The following is a 24506-nucleotide window of genomic DNA, read 5'->3' as shown; positions in this document are numbered from 1 at the left end:
CATTTTATAAATAAAATACAAGCAGTATATGAGAAAATGGGATTTTCCAACCGAACAAAGAAGAAAAAAAAATCCTAGTTCCACAGCTGTGGGGCTCAGTTCAAAACCCAAATATGTAGTTTAAGCCATGCTTGATGTCTTTATGTAATTTTGAAACGTTGTTAATACCTGAAAAAATACCACTTCCGTCAAAGCTTTCAGAAATCTCTTGATTTGTTTCTGTCAACAATACCAAGATGTTGATGAACTGCAAGAGTTCCTATGGACAGCAGTCAAGCATGGCTTTGTCGCACATGCATATCGTGCCACTCAAAGGTCTTCAGGAATGCCAGTTTTAAAAGACCTTGTCAGACAGCTGACGACAGTAAAAAGGAGGACATTTCCCCCTCTAATTGGCAAGTTTGGTGGCAATAATCCTTCAAGTCACACAAAAGAGGTCTGGCACACTTAATCAAATAATGGGATTAGCACCAAGTCTGGGAGCCATGGTTTCAGCATGACTTTTTGCCTTACCAAGGAGAAAAAGGGACAACAGAAGAGTCTATGCAGGACATTCAGAAGCAGATAATATTTTTTGCACCATTAGGAGAGATTTTTTTTGGTAAAATAGCTGCTTGTGTGTTAAATGGGTATAAGGAGCCACTCTGTATTTTCAGTCTCTTTTCATCTTGAAGAGAAAACATTCAAGAAAGAGAGAGACGGGGCTGCAAAATGCGTTAGGGTAGTGAAACACCCCGCAGGTGCGCCTGCAAGCTCATGTTGTGTGTGGGAGCTGGTCTGGACAAAGGGTGCTTGAATGCTGCAGGAATTGTCAGTAACTGGCTGTCCATCAGTGGATACTAAAATTGACTTAGATTCTCTCCTGTTTTCTTCTCTCTTCCAGATACGTTCAGAGGGTAGCCTTGTGGATGGCCCCGGAGCAGGCCAGATGGAACAGGACAGAACCAACCATGTTGAAGGCAATAGATTGAGTCCATTTCTAATACCACAATCTTCTCACGTTTGCCAGGCAGAGCCTTCTGTGGTAAAGCTACAGAATGGAAGTCCAGCAACAGAGAGGCCTGAAGTTGAAGTAAATGGAGACCACAAGTGGCTATTCATTAAAAGCAACTATGGAGTGCCCCACCTGAAGGGAAGTCCTAACAACCGCGTTAGCCCTGACCTTTTACAAGAAAAGAAGGTATATTCCAAATATATGCAAAATGGTGGGATAAAACGCACTTTTAGTGAGCCCTCTCTGTATGGACTTCATGAGAGCAAGAAAGCGAAACAAGACAAAGATGTAAATGGAGAAAAAGCTGAGCCAGAGGATAATAATGAAAAACCAAGTGTCTCCAATTGTTACAGTGAGAAGAAACATGAGAGTTTTACAGGACAAGGAAATGAAGTTTCAGATTTGATACAGCCTACAAGATACAACAGTGGTGGTTCAGAAAACCCTCATGACGTCCTGATGCAGGGTGAGCAGGAGCAGGAAAATATTCATTGCCACAACAGGGACATTGTCTTACTACTTAAGAACAAGGCAGTGCCAATGCCTAATGGTGCTACAGTTTCTGCCTCTTCCATGGAAAGCATGCATGGTGAACTCCTGGAGAAAACACTGTCTCAATATTATCCAGAACATGTTTCCATAGCAATGCAGAAGAACACATCTCATATCAATGCCATTACCAGTCAGGCTACTAATGAGTTGTCCTATAAGACAACGCATTCATCCCATACCTCAGGGCAGATCACTTCCCCACAGACCTCAAACTCTGAGCTGCCTCAAGTGCCAGCTGTAGTGGTTACTGAGGTCTACAACACAGAAGACTCCAGTAAACCACCTGTATTGCCAGGTAGCTGTTTGCTTCAGAAACCAGAACTACAGCTACAGCAACAGATTCCAGGCTACGATCCACACCAGTTACCCATAGGAAACAGTACTGTTCGTGGAAGCGTAGGGCAGGTTCCCAACCAAGACCTCTCTCTAAGTTCCAGCAGTAACCTGCAAGCTCAGAGTGCCGCTCTGGAAAGGTTTTCTGAGCAAGCAGAAAAAAATGGTGCTTTCTTTAAACAGAACTCAATGTTTCACAAAGATTCCTCCACTCCTCCTGCTCCGGAAAAAACCAGTGCACTGTCTGTCGTGGTGCGAGAAGGACACCATTTCTATGACAACAGATGTGATGAAACTCCTCCTGGGGAGATAAAGAATGAAGGGCAACAGCAGGGACCAATGTCAGAAAGTCCTGGCCTCAGCCAACAACAACTTCACCCTCAGCAGAGACTTCCGCAGCAGGCACAAACGTCACAACAAGATGCCAGTGAAAGCAACCCGCAAGCTGCTGTGGCCGCCTCAATTCAGCAGTGCCCAGAAGAAATTATGCCGGCGTCAAAGCCTCCCCTCCAAAACCTGCAAGTGCGCGGAAGCAAGGGTGAGTTGCAGCAACACTATCATCATTTCCCAGGACAGAGGGAGCCCGAGATTCCCCCTGACAAAGCAAAGGACCAAGTGAAAGAGCCTGTGCCACAGGCTCAACGTTATTCAAAACCAGTCTGGATAGAACTGGTTTCCCCCCAGTTGCGCCAGGAAGAGCCTCCCCAAAAGCCTGGTGAAGCATTATTGCGATCAATTCTTCAGTTCCAGGCAAACACAGCCGAAACAGCCTATACAAAACAGTATGCTGGAAGTCCTGATGCAGTAAAGGGGCCTTCAGGACAGCCCCAGAGCCAGAAGATAATGCAACAGGAACAAATTCCTCTGCTGTACAAACGTGAGACCTCCCAGCTGCAGCCGCATCCCACAGCTGACCAGCAGCTGCCGTTCCAGAAACACTCACCGCAGCCACAGCTCACAAAGGTGGATTCCTTACTCAAGTCCCAAGTGCAGCAACACCCTCCGCAGCAGCTCCAATTCCAGCAAAGACCAGAACAACAAGCTGAACAGCCTTTAGGGGCCCCGTTGAAACAGCAGCACTTGAATCCCCAGCCAGGGGAAAATGAGCAATTCTTGCATTCGCACATTTTGCAACAGATGCTTCAAAAACAGGCACAGCAGGTGCAACTGCCGTGCAGTTCGCAGCTAACCCCAAACCAGCAACAGGCTCTGCAAATGAAAAATAAAGACCTGCCCCAAACCATTTCCCACTCCCAAAGCAATGCTGAGCAGCAACTAGACAGGACCTCCTTCAATCAGCTTAAAGTAGAGGAGTGCTTTCAAACTGGGAATAAGTACATGAAATCAAGTGCATTCCCACTGCATAACCCTCGGCTAGGCCTAGAGCAGGTACAGAGCATGAACAACAAAGCTCCCCTTTACACTCAGAAAGCAAACACTGGTCTGCAGCATCCCTGCCCAAACAACATGCACTTGATTTCTGAGAAGAAAGAAAACGCCACAAATATCGAACGTTTTGGAGCCAACAAAATGCAGGACTTGCAACGTGTGCAGTATTTTTCAAATAACTTGACCGCAAAGCAAGATGTGAATCACTGTTTTCAAGAACAAGAGCAACAGACACAACAAGCTTCAGTTTTACAGCTACCACCGCTCCAGCAAACACAATGCTATGGTGGTAGTCTGAACCAAGATCTCCCGAGCCAACAAGCTACACAGATTCCTCAGAGGTACTTACCACACAGCCAGCAAACTGCCCCACATGCCCAAGACCAGAGAGGCTGTCATTTGCAGTCCCAACCCCCTAAGGATTTTCAAAAGCATGCTGCTCTAAGGTGGCATCTCTTGCAAAAACAAGAGCAACAAGCATACCAGCAACCCAAAACCGAGATTGGTCCCAGTGCAGCACGCAAGCCTATAAAAATTGAGGCTGGCACAAAGTCTAATGTCTGTATGCGTCCATCAGCTGGACAGCTGGAAAACAAAATGTGGAGGAAAACAATTAAACAAGAGAATCAGCACTTCGGCTGCGAGAACATGCAACAAAAAAGCATCATTGAGACAATGGAACAGCAGCTAAAACAGATACAGGTCAAATCACTGTTTGATCACAAGACTTTTACTATCAAATCGCCTAAACATGTGAAGGTTGAAACAGCAGGCCCTATAACCATCCTATCAAGAAATACCAGTGCTGCAGATTTTGACACTCAGACCCCGATCTCAGATCAGCTAGCAAACTCGTCTGCTGAGAAAACCCCGACCAAAAGAACAGCTGGAACTGTTCTCAACAATTTTTTAGACTCACCTTCCAAGTTATTGGATACTCCTGTAAAGAATTTATTGGACACACCTGCCAAAACCCAGTATGATTTCCCATCTTGCAGCTGTGTTGGTAAGTGCTGAGATGTACTAAAAATGTACTAGTTCACAGGAAGGAAATGAGCCTTCAAGTTGGGATTGCAGGGTTAGTTGGATGTTTTTGTTGAAGGATTTTTTAATGTCGGATTTTTAGAACAGTAATTAGCAAAGACTTATAAAATTGCAATTTTATACACTTAATGCCTACTCCACTTATCCAATCCCACACTTGGACTCTTTCTCAATATTTCATAAAGCAATTACCGGTTTGCCTTTTCAGTCCGAATGTTTATGGCCAGTAATGTATCCCCTCACATCCATTCTCCTTAAGCAGCAGACATGTAATGACAACATGCTGATAAAAAGTAGGTCATAACTTCATAATCTAATTTATTCAACAAGGTTAAATAATAGCATTTATAAAATATGTCCTGGGTCCAAAACTTGAGATTCTTACACCATTTTTTGCTCTAACAGTGACATTGCTGAAGTTTCCTTTAGTAAAGCCTAAGCAAAGAAGGAATGACAGATTATTCCTCACCAGTTGCAAGAGTTTATCCTCCCTTTCACACACTTGTGTCCTGCAAGGCTAAAGAGATCAGGAATTTCTTAGAGAAGCTACGCAAGCAGCACCAAAAAAGGAGCAAGGGGGACCCTCACTGTTTCTTCATGGCATACTCGATCTCCAAAAGCTGGAAGACTAGAGCAGAGGGAAGCACAGTAGAGTGACAGGCAAGGCCCTGTAGCCCAAGCTTCCGTACAGCACTGACACTGCACATAGCCAGGTCTAACAGGCACTTTCAAACTCTACTGGATAAACTATTCAGGCTGAGACAAAAGGTTCAGCACCAAAAAATGGGGGTGTGGGATCCTTGTTATAGTTTCACTTACTGGGATTTCATACGAGCAATAAGAGGGAAGTTGAATCAACGCCTCTCCAAAACTGCAAAATGGACCTTTTTGCCTTTTCAAATGCTTGGGGCTATGTCTCAGAGATGATCCATGGGAACGAAAAGAGGAGGTAGTGGATTTCCAAAGCTCCCAGAAGAAAATTGCAAGCCAGTTCCTTGCTGCTCCTTATTGTTTTATAAGAAACAACCTACAAAATGTAGTTTTTTTGAAAACACTGAAGTTGTTCGGGTTTTTTCTTCTTGAGATGGTCTCTCCAATGTTATTGGCACCAATTTTTCTGGCAATCATTTAATTTTTCTCACTTTGTTTAGCCAGTACTGCAACCACTAAGCAGAAGAGCTTATTCTCCACTCGCATTTTAATTCTTCAGTCTTAGCAGACCCTCTAGGAAATAAAGGAGCATGAAACTTAGTTCCTGTCCTCTTTGAAGAACCCAGTGCCACAGCGCAGTTGATTGGGTTTATTGCTCTTTCCTACCAATACTTGTCTTTAGGAAGATCAAATTAAGCCATTCCCCCATTGACACGTTCAGGTTTATAGCGTGCCTTCATCGTGCTTCTGGAGGCTGTACATCAAGAGCAGCATCACCTCATCCAGCCTTTGGAGTTGGCATGGCAGAAAGCATAAAGTCATCCCTCAGACAAGTCAGCACAGCTCCACCATCTCCTGAAGCCTGGCCATTTCTTTCTCACTGCTGGAGCCTGCCTCCTGGTATCAAACCAAACATACAGCATATATTGTGAATTCTGACATGGTCCTACCTACACGCAGAAAACTGAGGCCACTTTCGTAGCATACAAGGATTTTGAGTAAGCCTTGTGCAGGATTTCTTTCAGCAAACTTGCTTTTTTTTCATTTCACAGTCTTTCTGTGGGTAGCAGAAATTCTCTATTTAACTTTACTGGCCACTTTCTCAAGCTGTAGGTTCCTACACTGCAACATGTCTGCTGAAAAACAAGTACTGTACAGCTCACTAACGTCAATATTTACTGTTGTTATCCCATTTATCCTCCCTTTTAGATACTGGGAGAGGAGGAAGTGGGAGAAGGAGAAACAATTGTTTGGTGATAACAGGAAAATGCCTTTTAAATTGCAGTGTAGAGCCCGAGAAGTGAAACAACTGTTTGTGCTGGCAAAAGGCACATAGTCCGTATCGTGGCTATTTGCAAGATTAGCCACGTGCTTTGCATGTTCTGTATAAATTGCGTGGGCATACTTTAGACATAAGTGTTTGAAAACCCTGACCCCAGACCCATACAGCAGTATTCTAACGAGCTAGTTGTAAGCTTTGCAATGTGACTTTTTACATTAAAGAATTAAGCTTCGAAGTAATAACCTTTATTTTGTTTTAAACAGAGCAAATTATTGAAAAAGATGAAGGTCCTTTCTATACCCATCTAGGAGCCGGTCCTAATGTGGCAGCTATTAGAGAAATCATGGAAGAAAGGTAATTAGTGCAAAGGCACAGGGCAGATTAACGTTTATCCTTTTGTGGATGTCAGAATTTTTCCAGCTTTTGCACACAAAGAAATAAACAATTGCAAATCGAGTAATTACTTGTAGGCTTAGCTACTCCAGTGTTGCCAACATTACGCACTGTGCTATTCACCAGAGAGTCACAATATTTGACAGGGCTAATAGTCTGCTGGCTGGCACAGCCTGCGCACTTTGAGACAGATGGCAAGCAAACCCAGACAGGAACAAGAGGTTCACCAGCCTGCCAAGCAAGACAGTTGGCAACGACTGCAAAAGCAGGCATGGACCTGGTGTTCCCTCTGGGTAGGAGAATGCCAAGGTAGAAGGAAGATGAAGAGCAGAATACCAAACTCCAACATTAGCCCCCGCCCCCCCCCCCAAATTACTAAGTATATATAGCGCATCCTGAAAGGGCTAAATCTTAATTCTGTCATGTCCAGAGGAATGCCACAAAATTGTTAGATAGGATTTCAGCCCAAGAATCTATAAGTAGTTTTGTAAAAAAAAAAAACCCCCTTCCTCAGAGTATGGCACAAAACCAGCCTTAGCTTGATTGTGGACAATCCCTGTATCATGTTGCATCCTGTGATATATTTATTACATCAAAGCCAACCTAACCAGGAATTTTGAATGGCACAGAATGGATGCATGATCTGTGCTAATTAAAAATACGTGTAAGTGCAAAACCCATCAGCCTTTCTAAGGTATTTAAATTAAAACTGTCACAAAAGTGACACTGTGAATTCTGCATTACTTGTAGCTTTTGGCATGCGTAGACATTAATGGTCAGATTTTTAGAGGTTATGTGGGAATTCATTTCCCCTCTGAACAAACAAGCAAACAAAAAACTCCCCAGTAAGTCAGATGCAGATGGGAATTTGATTTGTTAATACCTTACAAATCTAGACTCCAGAACTGCAAAGAAGCTCCAGCTAGTTGCAGGACCAAAAGCAAATGGGCATTATTGCAGTGCTGTATCTGAGCTAAGGAGCACCCTTTCCTAGCAAGGTCTGTTAGCTTCTGCTCATCACTGCATGACCATGGGCCACTTGGGGCATATTAAACCCTTCAGATTATATCCAAGTCCTAAGGTCCTTTCTCTTTCTTAGCACCTTCTTCCCTGTGACTCCTGTGCAGAGCTTGCCCCAATACTTGTTTTCAGCTTTGTGAGCAGCTCGAATGCATGTAAGCTACATAAATCAGCTTCTTCCTGAAAAGGGGGAGTAAACACACCCTCATGAGAAGTTTCTTACAATTTGTTACCTTGAGAGCTCTCATTGACTGGTTAGTTCTTTAGTACTTACAAATAATAAATAAAAGAGGGAAGTCATTCATGTCATGATGTCAATTATCAGAGACGAAACTTTTTTCATTTCTTTACTTTGGAATGTAATTTTTCATCCTTAATATTGACCTCACCTTTTTCTTTTTTCTTTTTTTTCCTTTTTTTTTTTTTTTTTTTTACGTTTAATTTCATTTCATGTTGGCAGAAGGAAATCCTGAGAGATTATAGATAACATGCATCTGCTCAGCCAGGTTCAGCAGAGTATAGCAGCAGCCACTTGAACAATGGCTAGTTTTCAACTGTTCATATGGTATGAACTGTGCGATTACCTGACTGAAGAACTCCAGAACTCCTCCTTGTTAGTTTATTTTGTATCCCTAAGTAAAAAAAGCACTTAAGTATAAAGACACTCTCAAGCACATCTGTGCAGTTGGTGACACTAATCACAAGCGAAGCACTTTTAAACTGGCTTCCCATGAATATGGATTTACTTTTAAGGTATCAGCACTGCCAAACAAACCAGGATTTGGATTTAGACTTGCAGTTAATATTTTAGCTATACCAGAACAAATTTCTTGCAGAATCCATGGCGGATACACACATTTTACCTCTTCCTTCTCCCAATCCCTACTTTATGCTCAGTGAGTTTAGCTCTGTTTTTGAAGGCTTTGGACTGAAAGCAAGCATGACAAACATCAGGCACAAATTCCTTTGTGACAGTTGAGAAGATTTGAGACAAAGTCCATTTCATTTCCAGTGTGTAACGTACAACATATTTCTATAGCAGCATCCGCACAGTTGTCCTGCAATCCAGATTAGCAATTAGATAGAAACTGTTATGGTTTAAAAATGTTTTTTTGATGTGGTTAATTAAAGAAACAAATCTATACTAACATCCAAGCCTAAGTAGGAAAAAGTGACCTAACAGTTGCCTGTAGAACACGTGTAGTACAACTTGATTTTATTTGTATAATTTCCTGTGACACTGAAATTTCGCAATGAGATCACATCTGAAAATAAGCATTTTTCATTTCCTTTACAGGACAGAAGTTTAAATGCAAATATTTGCTCTTAAATATGTCACCAAGATTTTAGTGCAGAAACAAGAGGGATGAAAGGTCAGAAGTTCCCAAGGCATCATTAAATGGCTGCATAACAGGAAGGAACTACCTTGATTGCTGTATAGGCAACAGGCAGAGAACAAGGACATTGTGATTTAGTCCCCGCACTTGGTTATTTAAAACAAACAAAAAAACCCCAACACACAAACAAACAAACAGAGGTAACGCCAGTGAGAGCAGCAGAATTCAAGAAACGGTGATGGAAGTGCAATTTGCCCGGTCCCCAAAATGCAGCCAAGTCAAGGTGGTAGCTGGATCTGTAACGTTGCAGACACTGAGGTTTCTAACACACGGCCTCACCTGAGACCTGGCGCGCTCGAGGGCGCAGCGGGCAGGCACGCCCCAGCTGCAGCAGCCCGGGGAGAGGCCTGCCCAGAGAACGTGCCTGCAAATGGCTTAACAGGTCTGATGCTTTTGATTGGTTCAAGATTTGACTCACTTAGCATTCGCTGCATATTTCCACCTGGTTCATCAGAGGGTGTGGAAAGTGGATCCCATTTGCGCTGGGTAACAGCGCTACTTATGTGCGGGGCTAGATTCTGCCTGGACGGCACAATCACCTTGATTAAATGCTTCAGCAAGAGCTGCCCGCCTCGTTTGCAAAATGACACACACAGTCGGCACCATTTGAGGGTATCTTGTGATCCTAATTCAGTATAGAAGTCAGGCAGAAGTAAATAAGTAACAATTTATGAGCAGATTATAAAGTAAAGGAAATAGATATGATGCAAATTAATCATGACTGAACTGATCCATACTGTATCTAAGCCAGAAACAAGCACAGAAAATTAATAGATTACTGCATGCCAGCTGTTCCATGAAAACTTCATTACATACATTGCAGAGTAATAACTTTTAACTCAGAAATTAAAGAAAAATGTAAAATTCCTCCCCAAAATAGAGGCTTCAAGTCCACTTTTCAAAATGTCATCTATAACAAATTCTCTACAGAAAGTTAAAAGGTTTGGCAATATTAATAATATGGATAATTTTTACTCATTCGTGATATATTAAAGGCATTTGCCTCTCTTAACTTATCAATCCACCACTACAATAAAATCAGCAAGATAAAACACATTGCACATCCCTCCCTGTAATTCATAGTGTTTATTTTTTAAGATAAGACTGGCAAATGTGCTCCATCTTTTCAGTGTTCATGCAGAACAAAATGAATTTGCTTACTGTACGTATTTTTGTTTGTTTAAGATTTGGACAGAAGGGTAAAGCTATAAGGATTGAGAGGGTTGTCTACACTGGGAAAGAAGGCAAAAGTTCTCAAGGATGTCCAATTGCTAAATGGGTAAGTGATGTACACAAATGTTAAGACTAATCTAGTTCAGTATGATGGTTCGTGTAAGCAGACAGCAGCGACATGTCCTTCTGTTAGTTGACACTGGGAAATCTAAAATAGCTCAACGGCAGGAGCACCCCAGGCTGCCTGTAGCCTGCTCCCATCCCTGTCTCTCACACTCCATTTACATGTTGCATGGAGAACAGCAAGAATGAAACCTGGCTTAAAGGTATGTAAACCTGAGAAGCAAGGCAGTTTCGCGTAGATTTAAGATTCACAACAGCAGACATTCTCATTGCTGTTTAATTTTAGCTTACAAGTAAGTCCAATAAGTGCACCACATTGTGATGTTTCTAAAATGCACTCCCAGTTCGAGAGAGGCATTAGGACACCCTCTTAGCAAACACTGTCATACTTTGGCACCAATTACCGAGTGGTTTGGGTAGGCTAGGGAAAGACGGGATGAGGAAAAACTGATACATGATTATAGTCTTTATGCATGTCAGACTGCACCTTTTTCTTCTTTCAGAAATACCCACCATAGCACAAGCACTAAGAAGCAAGGACACTGTTTTGTTTGAACAACATCTACTGCTTTCCTCTCATTGCTGTAATGTTTGTATGTAGTAAGGGCAGGTCACAAAACTGAGTGGCTGATTACAAGCTCAGCTGCTTAAGTTTGGGAGGGAAAGGGAGAGAGCTCCCATGTCCAGTTACTCAGTCCCTCCCTTGGGGGGCTGCCTTTCCTACCACGGCTCCTGCCCTAAGTGCAGGTGTCAACCATCCAGCTCTGTGCGGGAAGGCATCTCACAGCTCACTTCCTTTTGCCCACTAATCAAACTGGGCCACTTGTACTGTAGCACAGATTCAGGAGAAAGTTTCTGCTGAATCAGAGCATGGGGGATACCTTTAGAAAGCTGGTTTCCACCACCATGGCTTTCCATGCAGTCAAGCTTAGCCTCTTAGAAAACAGGAAGGGTAGCCCTGGCCTGTATCACTGAATGAGAAAAATGGACCAAGTTGCCAGAAACAAAGAGGAAGACGGAAGTAGAAGTAACCTCCACATACACGTGCTAATGCTGAGGTTGCCTACTCTCTTGCTCTTCACATTAAGAAATGCATTGTTTGTGTTGGGGATCTGGGGGTGTGTGTTACTGTGCATGCAGGTAGTCCGCAGAAGCAGTCAGGAGGAAAAGCTACTCTGCTTGGTGCGCGAGCGAGCAGGCCACACGTGTGAGACGGCTGTGATTGTGATTCTCATCCTGGTCTGGGAGGGAATCCCAACAAGCCTGGCCGACAAGCTCTACTCCGAACTCACTGACACCCTGAGGAAGTATGGCACGCTCACGAACCGGCGGTGCGCCCTGAACGAAGAGTAAGTGGAACAAAGGGTATGCTCGCCAGACTTGGATCCCCACCTTCAGTCCTGGACCTGGCACCTCCACTCGTGCTATTACCCTGAAATACGCATAACCTTTCCAGCTATTTCAGGCAGTTTGAGCACCCACAAACCTTGCGAGAAAAGCAAGGTAAACGTTCTTATAAATCAGGGAAAAACATCTTCCCAGAGCTGTGGAGCATGTCAGTATATTTAAAGGAAGAGATCTCAGCAGGGCCCAGGACAGCAGATACCTCAACCTTGAAATAAAAACTAGATGCACTAAATCATACTGGGAGCCTACAGAAGCTAGCCTGAATCTAAAGAAATTGCAGTATATCGTTTTCCCATGTCTTTCTGACAGGGAAGAACCTTTAGACCAAAATTAACATAGCTATCACTGTGTGTTACTTTGGCTTCATGGGTAGTCATATTTCAGGAATTACTGCTTAGCCTCTGTCAGAGGGCTCCCACATTTTTACAGTGCCATCAGCATATGCCTGTTTCAGGTACCATGAATATCACTACCTAGCAAGGCACCACGCAAACATAGCCTCTTTCAAGCAAAGCCAGGTTTCTCACAAAAGCGTAGAAACCCCATAGTCTTTGCTTCGCAACCATGAAATTATTCACTCCAATAAATTATTGTGTTATAACACGTTTGCCTACCTCTTTCCTTTCTTCATTATTTATTGATGGAAGATGATCCAAGACCAGCGAGTCCCCAGAGCACTGGCAGAACGCCGATGCCCACTGCGGGAGCACCCTGGGTGACCCACTTGCTGCTAATAGCCATATTCTCTTATTTTTTAGACGGACTTGCGCATGTCAAGGGCTGGACCCTGAAACTTGTGGTGCTTCATTTTCCTTTGGTTGCTCCTGGAGCATGTACTACAATGGTTGTAAGTTTGCCAGAAGCAAGATTCCAAGAAAGTTTAAGCTGATGGGGGATGACCCAAAAGAGGTTGGTGTCCATTTGTAAAATGAGCCTCATTTGCAACGAAGTGTTTTCTGTCGCTCTGCAAATAGAGATACAGTACAAGAGAACAGGGGCCAGAGCCCTGCCTGAGTGGCATGCATGTAAGGTAATTAAATAACTGCCAGTCCAAACTGATTGATTTCAGTCACTGAGCCAGCTGAATTGACTGTCCAAATTCTGACAGCTGGTAAAAGCCCTGAGACTTGAAACCATGTTTGCAGGCTTTCACAATTAGAGGAGAGGGCACAGCCTGAATAATTGTGGCTGTATTAGGCCTGCAACTGGGCATTCCCCGGTGGCAGAGTGGAAAGTTTACCAAGTGAAGGCACATAACATTGCAACTGGGAAACCAGAGCAGACTGCGTGGAGACAAACATGATGAAACTTTTGAGATGACAGTAGGAAGAAGAGAATAGAAAGACTCATTCTATGTACAGTCCTGCCCCGCTGGATGTTTCCAGACTGGGCTCTGTGTTACAGCAACAACTGTAAAAACTGTTTTAAACGACTCAGAGTAATTAAAAAAACCACAAACAACATTGACCTTAGCCTGGGCACAAGATACCTTTGATGTTATGACTGCAGTGACTCGTGGACACCTCCAGCTAGTCATGTGTCTCGATGTTCCAATGGCACAGTCTGGTTTTTGGCAAACGTGTAAATTTAGTCCCTTACTTGTGTACTGACACCTAGGTCTACAGCTTTCACTGTATACTGGTGTCTCACACAAATCCAAGCATTTCTTTCACATGATCAGAGAGCCAGGTACTTCTGCATCCTATGGCCTGTGCTGAGAGTAGCACACTATTTAGAATACCAGCATAATTAACATCCAGTTTTTCCTCCCCACTGCTCTTCTACGGACCCAAGAATTACAGAATAGCTCTCCTTCAGTCATACTGTGGCACAAAGCCTTCTTTATCATAGCCTGCAATCCTAAACCCACTAAATTTTCTAAGCTGGATACCTGGCCAAAGCCCCCCAGGGCACTTGTCCAATTTGCATTCCTCTATTTACTTCCCGTGGAAGCCAGAGCTGGGCAGGGAAGTTGGATTTACCCTCTAGTCTTATTCCCACACAAAGTCGGGGGCAGCCAAGTCATGCATCCAGGGGCTGGGTCCCATAGCATAGACGCAGTTTATAGACAACACAAATAGGATCCTCACCAGAAAAAACTAGAAGTAACGCTTACTAAATGGTAACCTATGGGCCATACAGAGTCTCCAAGTTCTGGCAGCAGCCACATGGTCACAGCAAGGTATTTTTGACAATTCATGTCATTGGTTATTAATGTCATCAGTTATTAATGTCATTTTGGAGTCCCAAACTAGGATACAGTCCCACACTAGGAGATACAAACTTCTAATGCACCAAAGACGTCTCTCTCAAACCCATATGTTTTTCACAGCTCTTCACCTATTCCTAAAATACACAATCTCCTAAAAACAAGTATACCACTCCAGTATGCCACTGTTCTTTGTGCACTCAAAAATAAGGGCCTCATATAAGCGAGGTTTTGAATTTGGGATTCTCATCCTGAGAGGATGGGGAACAACTTTGGAGTATGTTACTAGAGTACTTAATTTTTAGAGAGCCCTTTATTTTGAGAGTGTGTATCTCTCCTTACAGAAAAAACAGAAGTGCGGTCATTGCTACCTCCATATCACCAACTACTAGACATGTCCACAGTTGTTCATCACTTAAGGATTGGGAACTTTTTGAAGTCTGAAGTTTCTAAATAATTTTATATTGCTGCGCGAAACTGCGTGCACTGTGTTGAAGTGCAGTCACTGCAATGTGCAAACCCCTTAAATTAGCCAGATGTACTTGATGGACCATTCTGATATTATTTCTCTCAAGCTTTTTGGAGAGTGTTATTTTCTCAACTCCAATGAAGAAAACAATGAGGGTCATCATGCTTGGATCTAAAACATCTCCATGTTGAAGAATGTGATTCTTTTTAATATAAACCAAACTAAGATTACAGCATGCGATGTCCTCTTGCAAGGATCACACTACACTACTACTTCATTACTTTAAAGGCTATGACACAATAAAAGGAGATTCATAACAGTTATTGTCTAAACAAGGATGACAGTGGTCTAGGCCTTTACACAGCTATCAGTGTAAACATAAATGTGTAAAGACCCTAATTTCTTAGATGCCATACGTACAGTATGGAAACGTCATTGACATCGATTTCATCTCCTAACAGGAAGAAAAACTAGAATCCAATTTGCAGAATCTGTCAACCCTGATGGCACCTACCTACAAGAAGCTTGCACCTGATGCATACAACAACCAGGTATGCTGGGGAAAAAAGGAAGCAGAGCAGTCATGCAAATAACCTGACTTCTACCACACTTCCCAATGCTTCAACCTTGCACCAAACCATTATGTACATTTTGTCCAGTGTTCCTTTAACATCATGGTAAAGACAAATGGAAATGAATAATTCCACTTAAAATGCTTTCAAAAGTAAAGCCAGCAGAATTTGGTCCACTAAGTAGAACTAATCTTTTCACCTACATCAACACAACAAAATTAATTCACACTTGAGCAGAACTCTTCAGCTCTGCAACACAGATTTCTGGATTTAGCATGATTCACCAGCTAAACCAGCAAAACAGTCATGAAGATGGTGTGAGATTGGCAACAGTGTCAGAAGGCACTCAAGTATCATACTGCACTCAAGTTCTGAAGCCAGTTTCAGTTCTGCTCAAGTGGCAGATTAATTTAGTTTTCACCGAAATAGCCATTACAAACACGCTTTTAAAACAAAGTTTCATATTTAAACACACTCAGTCCCGCATACGCACACAAGTGCCTGCACCAGCCTTCTTGTGCGAGGGGATCGTGCGTGCATATTTTCTGTGAAGTGGTGCTCACAGGTACTAGCACATTCAAAGCTTTTATGAGGTTCCCAGTTGTGGCTCTCTCTCATCTGCATTCCTTTACCAAACATCTCTCAGATATTTACATCAAAATTTGACAACATACCCCTTGGAAACGCGTAACTGTTGGCCTTCGTATTTGTTGCTCAGGTTCACTACCATTACAAACATTCACAGAACTTATAGTCTCCAAACTATCAGCATCACTGCAAAATATGATAGCATCTTTCTTTCCTGTTGACAGCATTACGCTGTAGCAACCAGCCCAAGACAGATTTTCAACTGTAACAGAAACAGTAAGCTAACACAAAACTGTCCATTTTTATTTGCCGTAAAATTCACTCCTTTACTGCATATTTAGTAGCCACTAGGGTGAGCAGATTCGATACAGACTTACCCAGTTTCACGTAGCTGATCAGGTAATGTTTGGAGACTCATTATAGAGGAAACTGTGGCCATGCACCCACTAGATGTGGTTATCAGTCCAAGTATCTGAGAGATTCTGCAAGAGAAGAAAGGAAGAGGAAGAAATAAAAATGAGGGGGTGATGAACAATAAAATGTTTTCTTGCTTGGACTGCTTTGCTTTTCCCACAAAAATTCACACAAGGACTTTCCTCCATGTAAGCCATGGTCCTGCCCAACACTTCTTCAAAATACATGCTTTTACAGGTTTCAATTTCTACCTTGTGTAATAAGGCGTGTTTATAGCTTGGCCTATTTCAGGAGTTTCATGCAGGCCTTGTATTTGTGGGGAAACCCTGATCAAGTTACTGTCAGTGGCTTTAAAGAGAGATGATCGAGGGATAAACTGTATGGTATTGTAGAAGGTTCTAAAGCCCACCCTAAAACCAATCCGCCTTTGGATCCTGAAAAGAAATTCCAAATTCCCAGATTTATTCTAATCCAAGTCTGGATTGCTACTGGGTTAAAATCTAGTATTGGAAAGGGTCCGTTTTTCCAATGGGTCCGTTTTTCCAACTGGACCCAACAGAACATCTCGGAGAACAGTTGCACCAGGATACTTTAACTGGACAGTTACAGTCTGGCTAATATTTCAGACCACTGTCATTTAATTCCACAGAAGTTCACATGTTTTAAATTTTGTTCTGCTTTTATTTTTAGATTCCAGGGAAGTAAATATTCTAAATTTTAAAAAGAAAGGTCTATTAGCAAACTAGACATGTTTTTAGTGATCTTGGATCAAGACTTGGCAAAACTTGTAACTTCACCTTAACTTAAAATGGGCTCCATTAAGTGTAGACGTTTTTGCATTCACTTGAAAAGTTCAGGAATTTCAGCAAAGCATTTTACATTCATGGTTTCATTTTTAGTTTTCTAAATAAAACATGAAACCATCATTTGTCTAAGGCTTGATCTTCCATTACAGAATCCTTTCTTTTTGTGTAAGGTTTATTGTTGCATTATCAACTCTTTGTAAAGCTCCTTAATAATGAGTGCAGGGGTAGAAGGTACTGTCTTGACCGAATCATCTCTCTTCTCGGTCAGGGGTTAGAGCTCTACTTAAGCTAATGAAATATACGCTTAGTGCACCAAAATAATTACAAATCAAAAAACAAATTATTATTTTTCATGAAGTCATCCTGAAGTCAGTTTTCTAAAACCATTTTCCCTTAATATCTTGGTATATTTCCAGTCTACACAAACATATCACCGTTACAGTGCCAGACACTGAAACCATGCACTGCATGTGTCGTGTAAAAACACCAACCGCTGGCAGAGAATCAAAAGTAATATGCAAGGAAAAGTATTATTGGCCAATTTCGCAGTCACGCCAGAGACAGAAGGTAACGGTGAACAAAGCAGCAAGGAACGGAGTACAGATATAAAATTGCCATCGAATTGCTCGATTTTATTTGCCTTCAAGATCCGTATGTTGCCACCTCCAAGACGTTAGGAGACTTGCATGTTGTCACGGCAGAGCATTCAGTGCTCTTTCCATGTACTGGAGCACCCAGCTCGGTTGCAGTGATACCTGTCATCTCTTTCCAGATCGAGTATGAACACAGAGCACCCGAGTGTCGCCTGGGTTTAAAAGAAGGTCGCCCATTCTCAGGAGTCACTGCCTGCCTGGATTTTTGCGCTCATGCTCACAGAGACTTGCACAATATGCAGAACGGGAGTACACTGGTAAGTCCATGATGCGTATAGGCTCCTTACTCCAGCGCTGTCTCCCGTCTGTTTAAATCTATACTTGCATAACAGATTGCAAAAAAAACCAGAAGAAACATTAAGCAGTAATTGAGCTAACTTATTACCCCTACACGATTTTTCGTTCAAACGAGCGAGACTTATGGTGTATTAAAGAAAAGTTTAATAAAGAACTGGTAAAAGAGAAACCGCGGAGCAATGGAAAGAAGGTCCCAGCAGGCCCGAGATGCCAGTTTCAGTGTTCCTGGCACAAAATGGTTTATATTTGTCATCTTGAAACACTTTTTTCCTAGCAACTTTGGATTGTGTCTTCTAATAAGATAAAAAGGGAAACAAATAACTTCTTTCCAGGAGAGTTTTGGAAGCTGTGGATTTCATTCCTGCTTGGGATGAGCCGAAAGTCTGCAAAAGCCTTGCCATCCTTTGTATTGTACACACGCCCTTTACTCTCTTCAGTTCTGACCTCTAGCATGTACAGCAAAGGTTTTGTAGAAGATACCAGGAAAACAAGCTGGTTTTCAATGTGTACTGGGTTATTTCTGTTCCCTGCCTACTCTCTCTGTGACAATACTGTTGCGGTAAATGTGAGAAAGAATAATCTTCAGTTCTGAATAATCATCATGGTTGTAATTTGAAGCAACTACCTAGATCCACAGAGCAGCTCTTATTACAACCAAAGAGAATATCTACTTTTTTAATACCAACTAAATTTTTCCTCTTTCCTGGGTCTGACTTAATTGACAGAGTCAACCACCACCAATACAATATTATTTCTAGCTGAGCTTTCTTCCTAAAACTGGCTGATGCAATGATTTTGCTACAGAATATGTCTGTATCAGCATCTCTTCCACTGAGATCCTCCCAATATGTTTTAGCTGGAGCTAACGCAATGAGCGTGCTGCATGACACAACAGTAACTTCCTTAAATCTTATTATTAAGGCTACAGTGACTTGCTCCTTTGCAAAGTCCTGGAAGTTGGCATTGTAAAGGGGTGCAGAATACAATGGCAGTAAGTTATATTGCACGCTATTTCTAATAGGTGGCTAGCTAATGTATTATAGTGTACTCACCTGAAGATTTTTTCAAAGTCCCAGGTTCCACTGTTTTAGCTCTCTGGCCACGGTACAGTGGATCACAGAGTTTATTTCATGTTAGGGTAATCCCTAATTATGCTGTTCATTTCAGCACAAGTACAAGAAATAGATACATACACCTTCTGCTTCTGTTAACACTGTCCAACAGAGCACTGGAAGAAACGAAATCGCAGGCTTGTTGTGATATGCATAAATTGCACAGAAACTTATAATTTACAAATAGCTTGCCAGATGCCAAAGCCAACAGTGGCGGGGCAAGGTAAAATGCACAGGCTGGTATTTCAGAGCTCTTCGTCTCAGACTGGTTTAAGAGAGTTACTCTAACACACCTTTCTGACAGGTTTGCACACTAACTAGAGAAGACAATCGTGAAATTGGCCAAACACCAGAAGACGAGCAGCTCCACGTGCTCCCATTATACAAAGTCTCTGATGTGGATGAGTTCGGAAGCACTGAAGGCCAGGAGGAGAAGAAGAGGAATGGCAGTATCCAGGTCCTTACCTCCTTTCGCCGAAAAGTAAGGATGTTAGCAGAGCCAGTTAAGACCTGTCGGCAAAGGAAGCTAGAAGCAAAGAAAGCAGCTGCAGAAAAGCTTTCCTCCTTGGAGAATGGGTCTAGCAAAGCTGAAAGAGATAAGTCTGCTGCAGCACGCAACAAGCAAGGCAACTCTGAGGCGGCAGGTCATGCAAAGCAGCTAGCAGGTAAACACGTGAATCTTACTGGGATCTTTATCAGCTGTGGTAAGCTTCCTAGAAATCAGGGCCATTTATAATGATTCTCAAGAAAACCATTATTCTCAGCCCAAGAACACTGTACAGTAAAAAGGCAAGAGAATTCTTGACAGTAAATATCAATGTTGTCTATTTATACTTACTAGAGTGCCAAATTGTGGTCAACTCTGGAGAAGGGAGAAAAAAGTTTGTATGAGAAATCCTTTATTGTTGGATACTTAACACCTGCAGAAACCTGGTGCTTCTGCAAACTCTGCTTGTCACCCAGTGTATTGTAAAGTGCCTTTAAAAGACCAGTAGTGCTCGAAGCCATGAAGAAAAGCGTGTGATGCTGCTGCCAAAGAAAGAATGACCTACACATCACTCACTGTGTGCCACTGTTACAGAGAACCTCCTAATTTGAGGGGATTCAAGCCTAACCTCTTTACCACTATTTATACTCTCTGCTTCAAGACCAAAAGCAGAGCGGGTTTTTCCATAGTGGAGTAAGAGTTTAAAAATCCACTTAACAATCCCTGGCAGTTTTCATCAGTAGGTTTGAGAGTCCTGAGCAAAGGAGTTCATCGTGGCTATTTTATTGTTACAGCAACTTTCTCAGAGAGGAAAAAAGTGATACGTCCAAGGCCACCCGGAAGGTCACTAAAATGCTTAGCCTGGTCAGCTGTCCCATGACACAAGCTGGGGTTGTAACCATTAAACGATGCCGTTTCACTGTAATGAATGATGTTTTTGCTCTTAGGTCTTCAGTTCATCTCACTTGTTACTGAACTGTTCTATCAGGGAATGTCACTGTTGGTTTTGTACGTAAAGCTAGGGACTTTTTTTTTTGAGACAGTCCTATTAATATAGATGAGAATAATTATTTTATTCTTGGGGAAAAGAAGGTCACCTTGTGCACGGCTGTTTAGGCGCACTTTGATGCTCCATTTCATGGACTACTTAAACGATGATTCAACTCTTTGGATTTTGTGCATGTGACTGAACAGATTGCACTGTCCTCTTTTCCCCCATTGCCGCTAGCATCTGATCTCGCTGGATACAAGCCAAAAAGGATGAGTAGCCTTAGTATCTGTTCAGCTTCTGAAAGGATGGTATTTGGCATACGAGAAAGGGAACTTCTGTTAACATATCATATGATACACTTCTTTAGAAATTTTATAGATACGCGTCATGAAAAAGTCTATGAAGTATGTAGTAGTTTGTTGGGGTTTGTTTTTTTTAAAAAAAAAACAACCAAGCGTTTCGTTGTGTTTTTTTTTCTTTTTCTTTTCACATCTACAGATCTTTTACGCCTTTCAGGACCAGCCACACAACAACAGCAGCAGCAGCAGCAGCATCCACAGCGCACTCTCCCTAACAACCCTCAGTCAAATCCTATTAACTCTTACTCGGGTTCAGGTTCTGCAAATCTCTATGTAAGGTTGTCTAATCCAGCCAGTGCTTACCCAAGCTCTTCATACACTTCAGATCCCTATGGAGGGTCCAGTCCCATGAACCTCTATACAACCTCATCACAGCCTGTGGGGTCTTATTTGAATTCTTCCAGTCCCATGAACCCTTATTCAGGATCATTAAGTCAAAATAACCAATATCCACCCTACCAATGCAATGGAAACATACCTATGGACAACTGCCCCTCTTACTTGGGCTCCTACCCTTCCCATCATCAGCACATGGACTTGTATAGTTGCCAGAGCCAAGACCATATGTCTAAACTACGTCTACCACCCATTCAAACGTTATACCAGCATAGGTTTGGGAATAACCACGGTTTTGGTCCCAAGTACTTGAATTATGGAAACCAAAATACGCAGGTAGACTCCTTCAGTAACTGCGCCGTTAGACAAAACGTACACCACGTAGGGTCTTATTCCTCTTACTCCACCCATGAGGCTGACAGCCATTTTATGGAGGTTGCCTCAAGGTTAAAACCTAATCTGAGTAATGCGAGCATGGATTATGCCTCCATGAGTAAAACCAGTGAACATCATCACGTGCAGCCCCCTCCACATTTGGCACACGACTACCATTCTGCTCCAAGTATGTTTAGTGGTCCTCCTAATTCACTGCATCTCCAAAATAAGGATAGCGAAATGATTTCACACGCAGTTAATGGTTTGTCTAACATGCTTCCAGGTCAAAACCATGATAGGACTACTCCCCAGGGTGGTTTAGATAAAACTGATGTGCTGAATCCGGAAAAAGCAGAGGATCCCGATGAAGTCTGGTCAGATAGCGAGCAGAGCTTTCTGGATCCAGAAATTGGAGGAGTGGCAGTTGCTCCATCTCACGGGTCAATTCTCATAGAGTGCGCAAAACGTGAGCTCCACGCAACGACCCCCTTAAAAAATCCCAACAGGAACCACCCCACCAGAATATCCCTTGTCTTTTACCAGCACAAGAGTATGAATGAGCCAAAACACGGTCTGGCTCTGTGGGAAGCAAAGGTGGCCGAGAAGGCAAGAGAGAAAGAAGAGGAATGTGAAAAGTACGGTCCGGACTACGTGCCTCAGAAATCTTACGGCAAAAAAGCGAAGCGGGAGCCCGCCGAGCCGCATGAACCCTCAGAGCCAACGTACGTCCGTTTCATCAAGTCTCTTGCACAAAGGACGCTGTCGGTCACCACAGACTCCACAGTAACTACATCTCCATATGCCTTTACACGGGTTACAGGGCCTTACAACCGATATATCTAACTTCACACCATTGTTGGTTACCTCATTTGAAGAAACACCTTGTCAGTAGGGTAGTTTTTCTTTCGCTTTTGGGGAAGTCAAGGGTGGAGAAGAAAACAGTGTTTTTACGAAACTCATCAGTGGAAAAAGCCTCAGCACACCAGCAAAAAGAGGTAATCTCACTAGCGCACTTATTTTCCGCTGATTTTTAAGTGGTCACAGATGGCACGTAGGAAACAAGACCAAAGCATCCTATGCAAAAACAAAAACAAAACAAAAAAGTGTTTCACAATTTACATTTGAAAACACTGGCTCCATCACTGAAAGAGATAATCTGCAAATGGATTATTTTTTTTTTCTTACAGTTTTGCACATCTGTGGCCACTTTTAATGTCATCAAGTTTGCATAGTCATGGAATAGGAGCAAAAAAAAAACAACCCTAAAAAAATAATACTGTAGTATTACAACTGCAGGAATCTTAAAATAACATCTGGTGCTGAATCTACGATGTACTGAAATACTGGAATTATGGCTTTTTAACACGCAGTTTTTACTGTAATCTTATTAGTGTCTTGATTTTATTTAACAAAGTAGATAAGTATAAAACATAACGAATAGACAGCAAAACACTGAATTTGTTTGGATATTCTAAAACCATGGTGCTATCTAAGAGAATGGTGTCTTTATTTTAACAGTCGAACAGTTAATGCCTTTATAACAAAGTGTCGATGATGTAGTCAGATGTTCTTCAACAACAGGGAGGACCTTTTCATTCATTTATGTATTGAATTTACCTGGTGTTAAAATAAGCTTACTTTTTAACATATGGGAATTACAAAGACCTCTGGATTTTGCTCATCCAGTCAAGTCCTAGAAAAGGACGATAAACTAGAGAGAGAGAGATATTTTTTTTTTAAATAGTGTTTCAAAAGCACTTTGTCTACCTAAGCTTGGCAACTTGAACAATGCTAAGGTACTAAGACATTAAAAAAAAAAAAAAAAGAGTTTACTTTGATTTTAAAATGCAAAGATAATTTTTTTAAACTAAAAAAAGCTTTTAAATACTTTTGGTTTAGCCATGCATCTGCTAGTGGCCTACATATCCATTTTTAATACAGTCAGTTATGGTAAAAATGGGGCTTACTGGATATAAGGGAATACTTTAGTACACAAAACACATGTTTTTCTGGTGCTCATCTCACACAGCTATACTGTAAACTGTTTTCTACAATTATGACAAGTTCATTGCTCAAATATGTACAGTTTTAAGGAAAGATTTTATATTAACCACAGGTAATAATTAGCAGCATGCGACAGACTACAACTAGCTAGCTTGGGCTTCTGCTGTTTTTAAAGATCTGTAAGCTCTTCGAATGCTGAATGGCAGATTGCTTTTGTGTTGATAATTATGTACGTTGTGGTGTAAGTAATTTCTCGGTGCAAGTGTCCTCTTTTCCAGGAAGATTGAGCAGACCGATGCCTACGCAAGATGAATGAAACAGGGTTAGTTCTGTGTGATTCCGTTGATTAAATAGAAAAAAAAAAAAAATAGGCAGCTGGCTTGCTGTGGTGGTTTTAAATCATTAATTTCTATTAAAAAAAAAAAGCAGGAGAGTTGTATAGTAAATTAAATTGTAAACAAAACTTTTTTTAACGCAATGCTTTAGTATTTTAGTACTGTAAAAATATTAAATCTATATATATTTGGGTTTTGAGCTGAATTCACATCATGGTGCTACTCAGCCTGCTACAAATATATCATAATGTGAGCTAAAAATACATTAAAAGGTTTGAGTGATGTTCCTACTTGTCATATACCTCAACACTAGTTTGGCAATAGGATATTGAACTGAGTGTGAAAGTTTATATATTGTATACCATCTTTCTCCCCCAATAGCCTTCGAAAAAAAAAACAAACAAAAAAATTTTAAAAAAATAAAACACAAAACAAAAAATACTCTCAATACTTGACATTTTAGCAAGTATAACTTGAACTTCAACTTTTTTTTTTTTCTTGGTTCTAAAAATTCAGGGATATTTCAGCTCATGTTCTCCTATGCCAACGTGTCACCTGTGTGTATGTAAAGCTGTTGTAGGTTAAATATATTATTCTGGGTTTTTTGTTTTGTTTTGTTTTGGGTTTTTTTTTCCAGGGATTTAATGCTTTTCTTTTGAATCCCTCCTCTAATTTTTCTTGTACATTTATTGATGGAACTAAAACTAATTTTGTAAATTCGTTAGCTCTTTTTATTGTAAT

The 24506-nt window shown here is 41.7% G+C and overlaps 1 protein-coding gene across 1 annotated transcript in view; it reads left to right on the top strand.

Annotated features, from left to right (window-relative positions):
- The window catches only part of TET2 (tet methylcytosine dioxygenase 2), a 71985-nt gene extending 48882 nt beyond the window's left edge, over nt 1-23103 (top strand). The window contains exons 2-10 of the mRNA XM_075090731.1: nt 884-4274; nt 6509-6599; nt 10241-10334; nt 11492-11700; nt 12517-12667; nt 14898-14987; nt 17589-17726; nt 19183-19543; nt 20855-23103. Of these exons, the coding sequence (XP_074946832.1) occupies nt 884-4274; nt 6509-6599; nt 10241-10334; nt 11492-11700; nt 12517-12667; nt 14898-14987; nt 17589-17726; nt 19183-19543; nt 20855-22269 (5940 nt within the window). The 3' untranslated portion in view covers nt 22270-23103. The remainder of the gene's footprint in view (nt 1-883; nt 4275-6508; nt 6600-10240; nt 10335-11491; nt 11701-12516; nt 12668-14897; nt 14988-17588; nt 17727-19182; nt 19544-20854) is intronic.
- Nucleotides 23104-24506: the final 1403 nt, after the last annotated feature.

This window comes from Phalacrocorax aristotelis, chromosome 4, assembly GCF_949628215.1.
Source record: "Phalacrocorax aristotelis chromosome 4, bGulAri2.1, whole genome shotgun sequence".
Classification (NCBI taxonomy): Eukaryota; Metazoa; Chordata; class Aves; order Suliformes; family Phalacrocoracidae; genus Phalacrocorax; species Phalacrocorax aristotelis.
This window is presented reverse-complemented; position numbering and strand designations above follow the sequence as displayed.